Raw genomic sequence first — 15,520 nt, forward strand, 5'->3', positions numbered from 1 at the left:
GAATCCTAGAGATTCAACCAAAAAGCTAATTGAAATAATCAACAACTTTAGCAAAGTTGCAGGATACAAAATAAACCCACATAAGTCATCAGCTTTTCTATATATCTCCAACACAGCTCAGCAGCAAAAACTAGAAAGAGAAATCCCATTCAAAATCACCTTAGACAAAATAAAATACCTAGGAATCTACCTCCCGAGACAAACACAGGAACTATATGAACACAACTACAAAACACTCGCCACACAACTAAAACTAGACTTCAGCAAATGGAAAAACATTAACTGCTCATGGATAGGACGAGCCAATATAATAAAAATGACCATCCTACCCAAATTTATTTATCTATTTAGTGCCATACCCATTTAACTACCAAAATACTTCTTCACTGATTTAGAAAAAACCATAACAAAGTTCATTTGGAAGAACAAAAGATCAAGGATATCCAGGGAAATAATGAAAAAAAAAACACATATGATGGGGGCCTTGCAGTTCCTGACCTTAAACTATTTTACAAAGCAGCAGTCATCAAAACAATTTGGTACTGGCTAAGAAACAGAAAGGAAGATCAGTGGAATAGACTGGGGGAAAGCGACCTCAGCAAGACAGTATACGATAAACCCAAAGATCCCAGCTTTTGGGACAAAAATCCACTATTCGATAAAAACTGCTGGGAAAATTGGAAGACAGTGTGGGAGAGACTAGGAATAGATCAACACCTCACACCCTACACCAAAATAAATTCAAAATGGGTGAGTGACTTAAACATAAAGAAGGAAACCATAAGTAAATTGGGTAAACACAGAATAGTATACATGTCAGACCTTTGGGAGGGGAAAGACTTTAAAACCAAGCAAGACATAGAAAGAATCACAAAATGTCAAATAAATAATTTTGACTACATCAAACTAAAAAGCTTTTGTACAAACAAAACCAATGTAACTAAAATCAGAAGGGAAACAACAAATTGGGAAAAAATCTTCATAGAAACCTCTGACAAAGGTTTAATTACTCATATTTATAAAGAGCTAAATCAGTTGTACAAAAAATCAAGCCATTCTCCAATTGATAAATGGGCAAGGGACATGGATAGGCAGTTCTCAGATAAAGAAATCCAAACTATTAATAAGCACATGAAGAAGTGTTCTAAATCTCTTATAATCAGAGAGATGCAAATCAAAACAACTCTGAGGTATCACCTCACACCTAGCAGATTGGCTAACATGACAGCAAAGGAAAGTAATGAATGCTGGAGGGGATGTGGCAAAGTAGGGACATTAATTCATTGCTGGTGGAGTTGTGAACTGATCCAACCATTCTGGAGGGCAATTTGGAACTATGCCCAAAGGGCGACAAAAGAATATCTACCCTTAGATCCAGCCATAGCACTGCTGGGTCTGTACCCCAAAGAGATAATGGACACAAAGACTTGTACAAAAATATTCATAGCTGCGCTCTTTGTGGTGGCCAAAAACTGGAAAATGAGGGGATGCCCATCAATTGGGGAATAGCTGAGCAAATTGTGGTATATGTTGGTGATGGAATACTATTGTGCTAAAAGGAATAATAAGGTGGAGAAGTTCCATGGAGACTGGAACAACCTCCAGGAAGTGATGCAGAGCGAGAGGAGCAGAACCAGGAGAACATTGTACACAGAGACTAATACACTGTGGTATAATCGAACGTAATGGACTTCTCCATTAGTGGCGGTGTAATGTCCCTGAACAATCTGCAGGGATCTAGGAGAAAAAAACACTATTAATAAGCAAAGGATAAACTATGGGAGTGGAAACACTGAGGAAAAGCAACTGCCTGACTACAGCGGTTGAGGGGACATGACAGAGGAGAGACTCTAAATGAACACTCTAATGCAAATATTATCAACATAGCAATGGGTTCAAATCAAGAAAACATGTAATGCCCAGTGGATTTACGTGTTGGCTATGGGGGGTGGGGGGGGAGGAAAAGAAAATGATCTATGTCTTTAATGAATAATGCTTGGAAATGATCAAATAAAATATAATTTAAAAAAAAAGAATTAAAATTAAGAGACTGGCTATAAAATAATAATTTTATTAAATCAAAAGTAGTAGGAGAAAGGATGGAAAAATAGGAGAAAGATATATAGTTTTCTTACTGCTCCATTTAGTTTGCAATGCTAAATCTATGGTCAATATGAGGGCCTTCCTAGCCACGCTCACAAAGCAGTCCAGTCAGCAATAAACGCAGAAGTAAAGAGGCCAAAATCTGCTCTTGCCTCAATTTATCAAATCTCTTCTCCACCCACTAACTCCCACATGTCATATCTCAGGAGCCAACCATGGCTCTTCATTTTGCCTGCACCGCCCAGCAGCACCAGTCCAGGGGGTATTGCAGAGAGGATCATCCTGCCCTCCTGGACTTGTGATAGTCTTGACTCCATTTTTCTGGCTGCTGTTCTACCCTCATGACTAAATTTACCCAGTAATTTCCCTCTCACAATCCTCACTTTTAGGCCTCACTCCAGGTACACATAGTTGAAAAGCAAAAGGGTAAATTTCCTTTTGCACACCTTTTTACCATTCAATTGAGGATCTTCCACCTAGCCTTCGAGTGGAAGTTATTAATTTGCAATGTCATGACTTGATAAAAGACAAATATTTAAAAAAGAATCTAATAGAATTCTATAAATGACTTTCAGACAATGAATATGTATGCAGTTAAAATCATGCTTATGGGTTGGTATCAATATTTGGCAGTACCAATCTCTGAAAAGGTATTTTCAGAGTTAAAATATGTAAAAAATCTCAGAGAGCTGCATTGGCAATCAATTTTGATGATGGGGAGAACACTGTCTTTGAACCACAATTAAGTAAAATGTTAAAGAATTCTAGCCTACTTATTAGTATACCTGTATTACAAAAAGTTTTTATTATCACTAATTTTGTTAATAAAAACTGTGGAGATTTGTTTTCTTTTGTTATACAAATTCCTACATAATATCCCCAATTTTGCTTTTTGGCCTGCAAAGCCTAAAATACTTATTATCTGCCCTTTAAACATTGACCTCCTAACATAGATCCATTTTTCCATTCCCTACACAAGTCTATACTTCACATTGTCAACACTCAGCAAGTCAGTACTAAGCTAGCTTTCTGATTCAAGTTTCTTTTTCATTCTAGAATATGCTTAGACATCACGAATACAAAAATAGCTTGTTTACCTACAACAGAAATCTTTATTATTTTACTTTGTTCAATGGAGATGTACTTTCTATTCAGATAAATTTTAAGTTTAAAAATAATAATAAACTCAACATAACAAAGTAAGGGAATGTGATTGGTCCTGTGTGAAAATTATCTAATGAGCTACTGATTTAAAAGCAAAAGACACTGCATATTTATCCCATTAATCTCCTAGGTCATGTCCCATAACAAGGAGCGACGTTCCAAGAGGGATGAAAAACTAGACAAAAAGTCTCAGGCCATGGAAGAATTGAAAGCAGAGAGAGAAAAACGGAAAAATAGAACAGGTGAGACAGAGTTGGTGATGACTTACAGCCTGAAATTGACTTTGGTATAGGACTGGAATCTTTATGACTTTATAATCAGGAGGATCACTTTTAAGTCTACTTAATTTCCCTACTTTTCAGATCCCTTAGACCCCAAATGAAATTTTCCCAAAAAATATGATCCTAAGACTCTTGAAATATTTTTCCTTAACTAACCTGTTGGTCAGTTTCGTAATCCATCAAAAATAAAAGGACACCAGGCAGCTGGGTAGCTCAGTGGATTGAGAGTCAGGTCTAGAGATGGGAGGTCCTAGGTTCAAATCTGGCCTCCGACACTTCCCAGCTGTGTGACCCTGGGCAAGTCACTTAACCCCATTGCCTAGCCCTTACCACTCTTCTGCCTTGGAACCAATATACAGTATTGATTCCAAGATGGAAGATAAGGGCCTAAAAATGAATGAATGAATGAATGAATGAATGAATGAATGAATGAATGATAGTAAAAGGACACCGGGATGAGGCAATCAATGTGGTACCAAAGACTCATTTTCTAAACATTCATTAATGTAGATAGTCCTCAGCCTTAGCACAATACCATGCGGCCCTTACATCATTATCTGAGGTAACAGAATCTGGACAATTTTGAGAATTTGCCTCTTAACTTTAATTGTAGCAGGCTGGCCAAAACAGACATCTTCACTCCCTTCTTCCGCTATGATTTTCTTAAAAGAATGACTGATGTTTCAGCATTCTATGTCATTGAGAGCAAAGATTCTCATTTTCTTTTCAGCTGAGCTGCTTGCCAAAAAACAGCCATTAAAAACAAGTGAAGTCTACTCTGATGACGAAGAGGAGGAAGAGGATGATAAGTCCAGTGAGAAGACTGATCGATCATCTCGGACGACATCATCTGATGAAGAAGAGGAGTAAGTGGGCAGTTATCTTAGATGTATGGGTTTTAGTCAAGTGTGTCTGATTATGTGGAAGATCCAGTAGCTTTCTAGTAGTTGAAAAACTTGTTTCACCTGTGAACTTACTGTCTGGCCTTCATTGCATTTAGTATGCCTGAACTGGGGTTTGCCTTTACCACCTGGATAGATAAGATCACAGATTCTAAATAATGTCAACATGTTTGTATATTTTTATGACTATCATATCATCAGCTATCTTTAGAACAGTCTGCTTTTTCTTCTGTTTTCTCCTGCTCAGGATACTCTTGGAGTTATACATAAAAGGCACTTCTTTGTTTAATTAAATTTAGGGAGTTAGTGTACCTTGTTGCCTGTAATGCATGATCATAATGAACACTTTTATCCAATACTCCTTTATCCATCCCAGAAAGGAAGAGGTTCCTCCAAAGTCCCAGCCAGTTTCTCTGCCTGAAGAGCTGAACCGGGTGCGATTATCACGGCACAAATTGGAACGATGGTGTCACATGCCTTTTTTTGCTAAGACAGTCACAGGATGTTTTGTACGAATTGGCATTGGGAACCATAACAGTAAACCTGTCTATCGGGTGAGCATTTGTTTTCTTGACTTCATGGGGTCACAAGGCAATATCACAACATTGGGAAAGGATCATTATTTTTGCTTGAAGAAAATTGGGACAAATGCAGTGGATTAAGAAGGTGATTTGAATTGGCAAGTGGTATCCACATCACATAAAGGTTTTTATTTCTTTCTAGACCAAAGATAGGAAATGAGTTGTTGTTGGTATTTGAATGAAGAGCTATGCAGCATTATCCCAGTGACTCCTTTTTTTGCTTAGTATTAGAAAACTACTGTGTTCCTGTCAGAATAGAGTTAAGAGAGGTAGCTAAGTAGCACAGTGCAGCTCTTCTGGCCTCAGATACTTCCTAGCTGTGCCACTCTGGGCAAATCACTTTACTCCAGTTGCCTAGGCCTTGCTGCTTTTCTGACAGAGAAAAGGTTATGGGTTTAAATAAAATGTTTAAAAAGGGAAAAAAAAGAATGGCATCAAGTAGCCACTTTCTAAGGTATACCATAGGAAAATTAGGTATTTAGGGTCTCAAGTTTATATTTTTGACTGGGGTTTTCTTCATGTAGGTTGCTGAAATCACTGGTGTTGTGGAAACAGCCAAGGTTTACCAGCTGGGTGGCACTAGAACAAACAAAGGATTACAGTTGAGGTAAGAGAAATGGATTCTTGAGAACTTGACTTCCTTTGTCATGTACTTTTTGTCATATGTTATGTTGTTACTGTTTAATATTGGGGGTTAGAATTCAAGATGGGATAGTGGATAGTATTTATACATAATCATTAGTAAAGGTCAGAAATGACTACAAATCATTGCTTATCTCAAAGTCTCAATCTTTCCTGTTTTATTTCCCAATCTGCATAAAAAAGAACTAATGTGGAGTAGGCTAAAGGTAATATAGGAGACTAAGGAAAATGGAGAACTAATGAATGTCTCAGGAGAGTAAAGCTCTTTGTATGTGGTCCCCTATTAAATAGAACAGAAAAGAAACAATTGCTAGAAACTTGTATAAGATAATTAAAACTCATCAAAAATACATTAGCAAACCAACTATATTTTGATGTTTTTAAAATTGTTTAAGAGAGTATAAAAGATGTTACAAGAAGTTAACATTGAGTATCGGTATCAGAATAGCTTTAGCAAAAAGGAAATCCTGAGAATGCTTCTCAAAATGGCTAGTGCAATGAAGGAATCAAGATAAAAATCAAACTTATCCAAAGTAAATGATAAGAGGAATTAAAAGAGAACTGGAGAGGGAAGCTGGGTGGCTCAGTAGATTGAGAGCCAGGCCTAGAGATGAGAAGTCCTAGGTTCAAATTTGACTTCAGACACTTCCTAGCTGCGTGATCCTGGACAAGTCACTTAACCCTCATTGTCTAGCTCTTACTGCTCTTCTGTCTTAGAACCAATACATAGTTATTGATTCTAAGAAGGAAAGTAAGGGTTTAGAAAAGAGAAGGGGAGAGAGAGAGAGGCACTGGATCCAATTAAGAATCTTGGGAGGAGGGGCAGTTAGGTTGTATAGATAGAGCATCAGGGCTAGGAGGACCTAGATTCAACTGTAGCCGTGGACACTTTCTAGCTGTGGGACCCTGGGCAAGTCACTTAACACAGACTATCTAGCCCTTGCTGCTCTTCTGTCTTAGATTTGATACTTAGTATGATTGATACTTAATATCAATTCTAAGAAAATGGGGGTAAAAAAAGAATCCTGGGAAGAAGGAATTTGAAATTTTCATTGGGTATAATTAAAAATCATATAAGAAATTATGAAGTGGGAATGGAAAATAAACTCAGAAAAGAATTCCTCTAGCAAAAGATTTGAAGTAATGCAGGAAGAAGTTACATCTTTAAAAGTCAGACTCCTTGGTGGTCCAGAATATTTGTTTGTTTGTTTTTTGTTTTTATTTTTATAGAAAACATTGTGATCACTATTGACATTACTTAGGAAAATTTTCTTGCAACTATTAAAAAAAAAGTTATTTTGTTCAGTTGTTTTTCAGTCATGTCCAACTCTTTGTGACCCCATTTGGGGCTTTTACTGACAAAGACAGTGGAGTGGTTTGTCATTTCCTTCTCCAGCTCATTTTGCAGATAAGGAAACTTTGGCAGATAGTTAAATGACTTACTCAGGGTCACACAGGTGACAGTCTGAGATTGTATTTGAACTTAGGTCTTCCTGATTCCTAGCCTGGCCCAATATCCACTTTACCACCTATCTGTCCCAAAGCAAGTTAAACTCTGTAAATATAAAGAATTTCTAAAACTTATAAGCAGAAATTAAAATTGAACTTGTTCAAAGCATGTTATCCTGAAACTTGAATATAGGAACAAGGCAAAAGATTCTTCAAACTACCAGGGGGGGAAAAAAGATAACATGTCAGGAAGGATACATCAAGATCTTGCCAAATTTTTCTTCAAAAAGCAGAATATATTGAGGCACTCATATAATCAGAAATTGTGGGAATTTATAATAAAATCTTTTCCCCAGAAAACTTACTAAGCATTCTCTTTAAAGGTAAATGATGTACAAGGTAACCCAAAGGGACTCCAAAGAATTCATGGGCAAAAATTCATAGTACTTAAAAAATTTTTTGTATTCCAACATAAATGTAATAACTCTGTCATCCTACTTTATTTCTTTGACCCCTTTTGAATTTGTTCCTTTTCTGTTTAGTTGCTGTTGTGGTATTTTATTATATTATTGTAATTAATGTATATGCTCTTCTTTCTTCATGTACTTTATATTAAAATATTGCCATTCTTTGAATTCTTCACATTCATCGGTTTTTATAGTTCTGTTATACCCTGTGACAGTCACAAACCATAATTTATTTAATCTTAGTTTTTTTGGCACTTATTTGTTTTTAATTTTTTGCTATTGTAGACAGTGCTACTAGCAGTATTTTTGTACAAGACTAGGATATAGATAACCTAAGTAGATCAATGAATAGCAAGATTAGGGTTGCCATTACTAAACTGCTATGTTTACTAAGTCACCAAGATCACAAAGATTCATAAATTTTTCTATACCTTCAAAGAAAGAGTCCTATATTTCGTAGACTTTCATAAGAACTATAGAAATATTCATCCATGCACATTAAAAGCATAATTTTTTTAAAATTTTGTGTAATTCTTATCCCTGTCTTCCTATAATTCTCCAATAGAAGATCTACTCAGTGGGGTAGAAGCCTTTAGAAACGATGATCGGCCTTCTTTCTTTCCTAGTTCCCTCTACCTCAGTTCCTATTGGGAATGCAAGAAAAACAAGACACATTGCAAACATGTATGCTCAATCAAAACAAATTTTCACATTGATCATACCCTAAAAAACATTTGTCTCGCCCTTCACTGTTCTGTCAGGAGGTAGGAAGCATGTGTTTCAACACTAGTTCTATTTGGTCATTATGCTGCTAAGACTTTAGCTTTACATTTTATCTATGGAAACTTATTCATCCATTCTCCACTTTATTGGTGTCCCCTCAGATTTTCATTCTTTGCCACCTCAAAAAACGTTTTATATATATAGGATTTGAAATCCCTCCTTTAATCTACTCACCTAATTTTTCCTCTTCCCCCTTCTTCCCATTCTCTCCTTGTTTCCTGTTGAGTGAAATGTATTTTAGTACCCAGAAATGTATTTCTCTGTGTAAATTTGTATTCTTGCTTTCTTTTGACCAGTTCAGATGAGAATGGGCTTCAAGTGTCAACTCTCCCTTCTACATTTATATCATAGAACCTGGCTTCTAATCCCAGGATTGCTGCTTGTCACATACTGGCAAGTCATATTGTCTACTTGCACTTTGATTATTGGAGATAAATTTCCTTTTCCTCCTCTAGTATATTCTTTTTCCCCTCTCTTTCCATTCTTAAGATCATCAGGATATAACAACACCTAGGCCTTCCACCCTCTCTCACCCCTAATGAAGAGACGGTTCAGAGGGGACACATGTATCATCTCCCAAATCCGAATGTAAGCAATTTATCTGTATTTTTAGTTCCTTGCCATTGTTCATTCATGCTTTTTACCTTTTATGGATTGAAATTCAAATTTCTCTGCAGCTCTGATCTTTTCATCAGGAATGCTTATAGAAGTCTTCTATTTCATTAAAAATCCATTTTTAACCTGGTAGTATTAAGTTCACTTTTGAAGGATAAGTTATTCTTGGCTGTAAACCAAGAATATCCTTTGCCTTCTGAAATATCAGTCAGGTTCTTTGCTCCTTTATAGTGGTGACTGCTAAATCGTTTGTGATCCTAACTGTAGCTCCGTGGTACTTGAATTCTTTCTTTCTAGTGGCTTGCAGTATTTTTCCTTTGACCTGGAAGCTCTGGATTTTGGCTATGATGTTCCTGGGAGTTTTCATTTGAAGGTTTCTTTAAGAAGGTAACCAGTGGATTCTTTCTATTTTTACTTTGCCCTCTGGTTCTAAGAGATCTGGGCAGTTTTCTTTTAGGATTTCTTGAAGTAGGATGTCCAAGCTTTTTTTGGTCAAGGTGGTACAATATTCCATTGACTTTTTTTCTCTTTGATCTGTTTTATAGATCAGTTATTTTTGCTATAAGATAAATACATTTTCTGGTTTGTTTGGGTTTTTGTTTTTTTTTTAGCCTTTTGACTTTTTTTTAGTATTTTTTTGTTGCCTTCTGGAGTTATTGGCTTCTATTTGGTCCATCCAGGTTTTTAGGGAGTTTGTTGCTTGGACAATGTTTTTAAGGGCCAAGCTGCTAATTCCCTTTCCAGTTTTTTCTTCCATAGCTTCTCGTTTCTTTTCCAGTTTTCCCTCAAGTACTCTCATTCTGTTTCTAACACATTTTCTCTTTAAAAAAAAAAACAAAAACAAAAACAACTCATCTCTTCCATCTAGTTGAGTGTGTATTCAAGCTGTGGTGGTTTTGTTTGGTTTTTTTCCTGAGATTTTGCTTATAGATGTTTTTGGTTTTCTTCTACATTTTCCCTGACATCATGATAATTCATTATAATGCAGTTTCTTTTTTTCTTTGCCCATTCTTCCATCTTCCTTCCTGGCTTTTGACTTGATGTTATGGCTAGACTCAGTGGAACTTCTGCAGGGAAGGTCTTGGCTGGTCCTATTCCTGCTTTCTTTGGATATTGAACATTGTGTTATTCTAGGATCTCAGATACAGGGTGGATACCTGCAAGCTTTCAGTGATCCCAGAATGACTTGATTCTAGGTAAAGTCTGATTATTGCCCCACTGATCTGAGGATTGCAAGTTCCTAACTGATGTTTGGGTCTAAGCAAGAGTAGCCTGCTGTTGGATTCAGTCTCTACCAGCCAACTGGAAAGTTGCATTGGTTCATAGAGGCAGAACTATAGGCTTCTTTTTGTTCTGGGAGATTCCTGCCCTGGTTATTCCTCTGCAATAGGGTAGATGCTAGAAGTGAGATCCTGCTTCTTTTCAGTTCTATGCCACACCAAGTTTGCTTGTTGCTGCTTCTGGTTTGGTATAGTGAAAAGAAGACTGGAATTGGAATCATAGAACCTGGCTTTTAATCCCAGGATTGCTGCTTGTCACATATTGGCAAGTCATATTCTCTGGACTTTTGTTTTCCTCATCCATGACAGGAGGACAGGAGGGTTGGTCTTAAGTGTTAGCTCTAAATTCTCTTGCACTATATATATATATAATAATACACAAGTTTTCATTAGTAACATGCCTAAACCTACTTATGTGTCTACCACATGTCTCCCCATTTTCTTTTGAGTCACCAATAATTTTAATTCTTCAAAGATTGTATGTTCCATAATTCTCAATTCCCAACTATATAGCATCACCAGAAAAACAAAAGAAGTTAATGGATTTTTGTGTCTAGAAATAGCTTGCCATCAATCTAATGATAAGCCCCCTTGCACTTAACGAGCTTTACCTTTAGATACAAAACACATGGTTCTTAATTTGCCCAATACTCAGGACCTTTCCATGTTGCTAGACCTTTCCCTAATGGCATTGCGAATAACCTTCTGCAAATCAAGATCACCTCCTCAACGTTAGTGATATTGCATAATTTTTTAAACACAGGTACACAATTTAGATAAGCTGAGTCAAAATCTCCAAACTGTAAAGAGTTAGATTTATTATGAGAGAACCAAGTTCCATAATAAAGTCATTCCTGGTCAAGACCAGAAGACCCCAAGCACTGTGAGAGACCTTCCTATATACCCAAAAGAATTAGACAACTTTTATACCAGTACAGAAATAATTCAGGACAGTGATAAAAATAGAGAGATTTGGATTGTTTGAAGTAATCAGGAAATACTTCTCATTGGTAAAAAAAATCATTTGACAATGACTTCAGAGTCACTTGATAGAAAAGGGGGGAGTGGAAGTACCTGAGCTAGTGACTTAAAAGATAAGAGTGGGTGGTGTTGGGTGGTACCAGGTTCTGGTCAGGCATCCTGATGTATAATGATCACAAGTTCAAGACCATGATTATTGCTGAGGGTCCATGTTATAGCAACTTTGATGGTTAAGGTTGACAGTGAGGCTGACACTTAGGTCATTGAGGCCTATGTTAAAGCAGTTATTTACTTAATTCACAACCATAATACTTATACTAAAATAATCACAAACCTATTAATCACTTATGATAGCATTATATCTTAATTTTATCTTTAAATTATGATTAACTCAAACTATTGCTAACATTAAAATCTAATCCTAATATAAGGGTGTAGGGGATTTTTCTCTCACAGTGAAGATAAAAGAAGACTCCAGGGATAATTAGGTGGCTTAGTGGATAGAGAGACAGGCCTGGAAACAATAAGTCCTGAGTTCAAATCTGGCCTTAGACACTCTCTAATTGTAGTGACTTTGGGCAAGTCATTTAACCCCCAATTGCATAGTTCTTACTGCTATTCTTCCTTGATATCAATACTTAGTGTTGATTCTAAGATAGAAGGTAGTAGTTTTTTGTTTGTTCGTTTGTTTGTTTGTTTTAAGAATTATCAGATAGCCTATCTACATCTCTCTATACACAAATAATATATGCATATACACGCATAATAATTCCACAATAGTTGTGAAATGAAAGAATGAATTATATTTTCTTAATACAGTAGAGTATCACTATACTTTTAAAAATACTGGGGTACTTTGATGGATCTATGATTTCACCAAGGTAGGTACTCCCTTCAGTAATGCAAATCCCAATCCACTTGTGCTTTTTATCCTATGTAATTCTTACTGATGTTCTTTTATAAATCCTCCAATATATATCATATATATATATATATATATATATATATATATATATATATATACATATATATATATATATAATATATATAAATCCATCCACCAACGGAATGTTCTTCCGTCGTATATCTTGACATTCCATGAATGCCCATTAGTTATCCTTCATTTCAGCTTCATGACCTGGCCATCTCCTTTTTTTGCCCCCTCCTTTCTCAAAATTACAAATATGCTAAATTAATGCAAAGCAAAGAAAGCAGAACTGCAGTAATCACCTTGATGAAACCATAACAAAACTTTGTGTAGAGATGAGAAATTGGGAGAAAATACAAAGTAAATAAATTCTTATTTCTTTAATGTCAGTAGTTCTTATGTTGGATTTAATGTTAAACTTCCTCTTATTTATATTTATTGAGATGATCATTTATGATAAAAAAAAATTTTTTTAAGTTGTCTTAGGCCCTACCCTAGACTTTGGATCATTTCTAATATGGGTTCCTAGGATAGAACTAGAGGTAGAACCTCCATCCTGTCCAATATTCATGCCATTCAGAAGGCAGCAAGGTACTAGGGATGCTTGTTTTGGATTGATTGATGGAATTTATTGAAAAATTTATCAGGGCAATCCTGATAAAAAATATTATGTAATTCTGCTGTACCTTTATGGTGCCTTTCATGGTCACTGTTTATATGTTAAATAATGCTCAATCTTTTTGTCGTAGGCATGGCAATGACCAACGTGTGTTCCGTCTGGAGTTTGTCTCAAATCAAGAGTTCACAGAAAGTGAATTCATGAAATGGAAAGAAGCAGTAAGTTGGTAGATTTTAGGTAACTAAAAGATGTAACACAGTCACATTTAGATCTCTTCTTGACATTTTGTTGTTTTGCTTTGTTTTATTTTGGGGGGATATTCAGATGTTCTCTGCTGGCATGCAGCTGCCTACCTTGGATGAGATTAACAAAAAGGAAGTGTCCATTAAAGAAGCTTTGAATTATAAATTCAATGATCAGGACATTGAAGAGGTGAGAAGCTGATAACCCGGGGACTGATGTCTAGTGAGGCTTTGCTAGATTTTGAGGTCTGACACCTTTTTAGCTGTATTGTTTTCTTAATGAATGAGGAAGAAGATTCCAAGAAGAAAATCGTAGACGAAGGAAGTAAACCCAGGGTTCGGGGGTCTGAAAGCCTGGCTATTCTGCAATGACTTGTTGCTTCAACGATTTTACTTCTGCAAAGTATTTTGTTGAATTCATCCTCCATCTTCTACTCCCTGTAGTTCCACAAATCTTCTTTTTGTGTTCTTCAGTTTCTGTAGCTAGCATTACAATCTTAGCCCCAAGAGCTGCTGCAGAGCTTATTGATATATACTCCTTTTTCAGACTGTCCCTGAAACTTCTCCATAGCTCAGGCAGCACCAGCCTATCCCTTGGAACAAACTCTTTCTGTGGGGCCTGGCTCAGCCCTAGGAAGAGAAGCGACTTCCAGGAAGGACTTTGTTTATGTCATCTACAAAGATATTTTTAAAATAACAAGACTCTTACCTCATTCCTGATGTCTCCTCCTCTCCGGTACAGATTGTAAAAGAGAAAGAGAGATTCAGAAAAGCTCCACCCAACTATGCCATGAAAAAAACACAGCTTCTAAAGGAGAAGGTAAGAAGAAGTCCTGAGACGGGGCCTCGGGCTCCCCAGGATGCTGAGCTAAGGTGATATGGAATGACTGGTGTTTTGAGTGACTCTGGGCTCACGTGCTAAGTATTTAGCATCCCCTGACTACAGATGTAGGTTCAGCTTGGCCCTTTTCACTTCCACAAACTAATCAAGGTCATTTTCTTCTCGTGAACTTATATGTTTCCTCTATTAAAATTCTGTACTCTCAAGCCTATAAAACCAACCGCTGAACTAGCAGGATATAATGCTGATCATTAGACCTGGCAACATAAGTGCTATAGGCAAGCAGGGATCTGTTGGATTTTCTTTGTTTCCCCGTGTTAACATTAAAATCCTTTGTATCTCTTGCTGGCATTTCATCCTCCTTAAGCATTGGTTATAAAGATGTTATTAACCATCTTGATCACTAGGTGGCCCTGAGGAACCAGATAACTGGGTAGGGAGGTGCCTCATATTATGATAGAAATAATACCTTGCATTAACACACTTTCAGAATACTTCCATTTCTGATTTTATTTTGAGATCATACATCCTACAGTAAAGATCATTGTCTTGACTGTGCCTAGAGTGAAAGCATGTAATTTATAATCCAGCATAAATGAGGACTCTTAGATGAATGACTGTGTTTGCAGGCCATGGCAGAAGACTTAGGAGACCAAGACAAAGCAAAGCAAATCCAAGATCAGCTGAATGAGCTGGAGGAACGGGCAGAGGCTCTAGATCGGCAACGAACAAAGAATATTTCGGCCATTAGGTGAGGCCAGAACAGGATCAGTTAATGTCTTCCTTCTTCTGCATGTACCCTGGACTACTGCTATCTTGTTCCTTTTTCATAGCAGACATTTGCCTCCTGTTCATCATCATCTGCTTTCTCCACAGTTATATCAATCAACGAAATCGAGAATGGAATATTGTTGAGTCTGAGAAGGCCCTTGTGGTGAGTGAAGCAAAGATGAGCTATTTCATTTTTTTGCTGCAGCTTTTTGTCATTTCTCTGTCACTAAACGCATTGAGTTCTGAAGTTTGGGAAAGGGGAGCCTTAGATGTTAGAGAATAACTAATGTTTCTGATATTTCTCATCTGAAACTAATGTGGGTAACAGGGGAAGGTAATAAATGGTTCGGATTCTGTAATTCATTGTTCTCGGTTTTAGGCGGAAAGTCACAACATGAAGAATCAGCAGATGGATCCCTTCACCAGACGGCAATGCAAACCAACTATTGTTTCCAATGTAAGTGTAGGAGTCAGGGCAAAAGGGCTTGACTATATGTATACTTGGAGATTAAGGGAGAGTTCGCCAGCATTTGGTTCTCCTCAGGCTCAGGATTCAAACACTTTCTGATATACCTGAAGCCAAGGCCTACCTCTCGTCACAGAAGTGAAAGGGAATAGATAGCTCCCCTGGGAGTTACTATGGACCTCTGTCACAGAACTGGAATGATAGCATAAGTTGTGAAAATCCTGAAGATTCTGTGACTTTGCTAAAACCAGTGGGATTCCAGCTGTCCTCTTCCTTTGAGGAAGACTTCAGAGAATGGAGTTGGTGATGGACCTTTAAGGGAGGGGGATTGGGAAGAGGGCAGTCTTCTTTCTGGCAGTCAGAGTGAGTGCTGAAGAACCTTTAATGTAATTTATTTTTCTTCTC

At 36.9% G+C, this 15,520-nt stretch overlaps 1 protein-coding gene across 1 annotated transcript in view; it reads left to right on the forward strand.

Annotated features, from left to right (window-relative positions):
- RTF1 (RTF1 homolog, Paf1/RNA polymerase II complex component) overlaps positions 1–15,520 on the forward strand; it is a 49,665-nt gene that overhangs the window by 31,809 nt on the left and 2,336 nt on the right. The window contains exons 6-15 of the mRNA XM_001381179.4: positions 3,398–3,509; positions 4,279–4,414; positions 4,827–5,004; positions 5,556–5,638; positions 12,926–13,013; positions 13,120–13,227; positions 13,780–13,857; positions 14,508–14,629; positions 14,755–14,812; positions 15,029–15,106. Of these exons, the coding sequence (XP_001381216.1) occupies positions 3,398–3,509; positions 4,279–4,414; positions 4,827–5,004; positions 5,556–5,638; positions 12,926–13,013; positions 13,120–13,227; positions 13,780–13,857; positions 14,508–14,629; positions 14,755–14,812; positions 15,029–15,106 (1,041 nt within the window). The remainder of the gene's footprint in view (positions 1–3,397; positions 3,510–4,278; positions 4,415–4,826; positions 5,005–5,555; positions 5,639–12,925; positions 13,014–13,119; positions 13,228–13,779; positions 13,858–14,507; positions 14,630–14,754; positions 14,813–15,028; positions 15,107–15,520) is intronic.

This window comes from Monodelphis domestica, chromosome 1, assembly GCF_027887165.1.
Source record: "Monodelphis domestica isolate mMonDom1 chromosome 1, mMonDom1.pri, whole genome shotgun sequence".
In the NCBI taxonomy this organism is placed as follows: Eukaryota; Metazoa; Chordata; class Mammalia; order Didelphimorphia; family Didelphidae; genus Monodelphis; species Monodelphis domestica.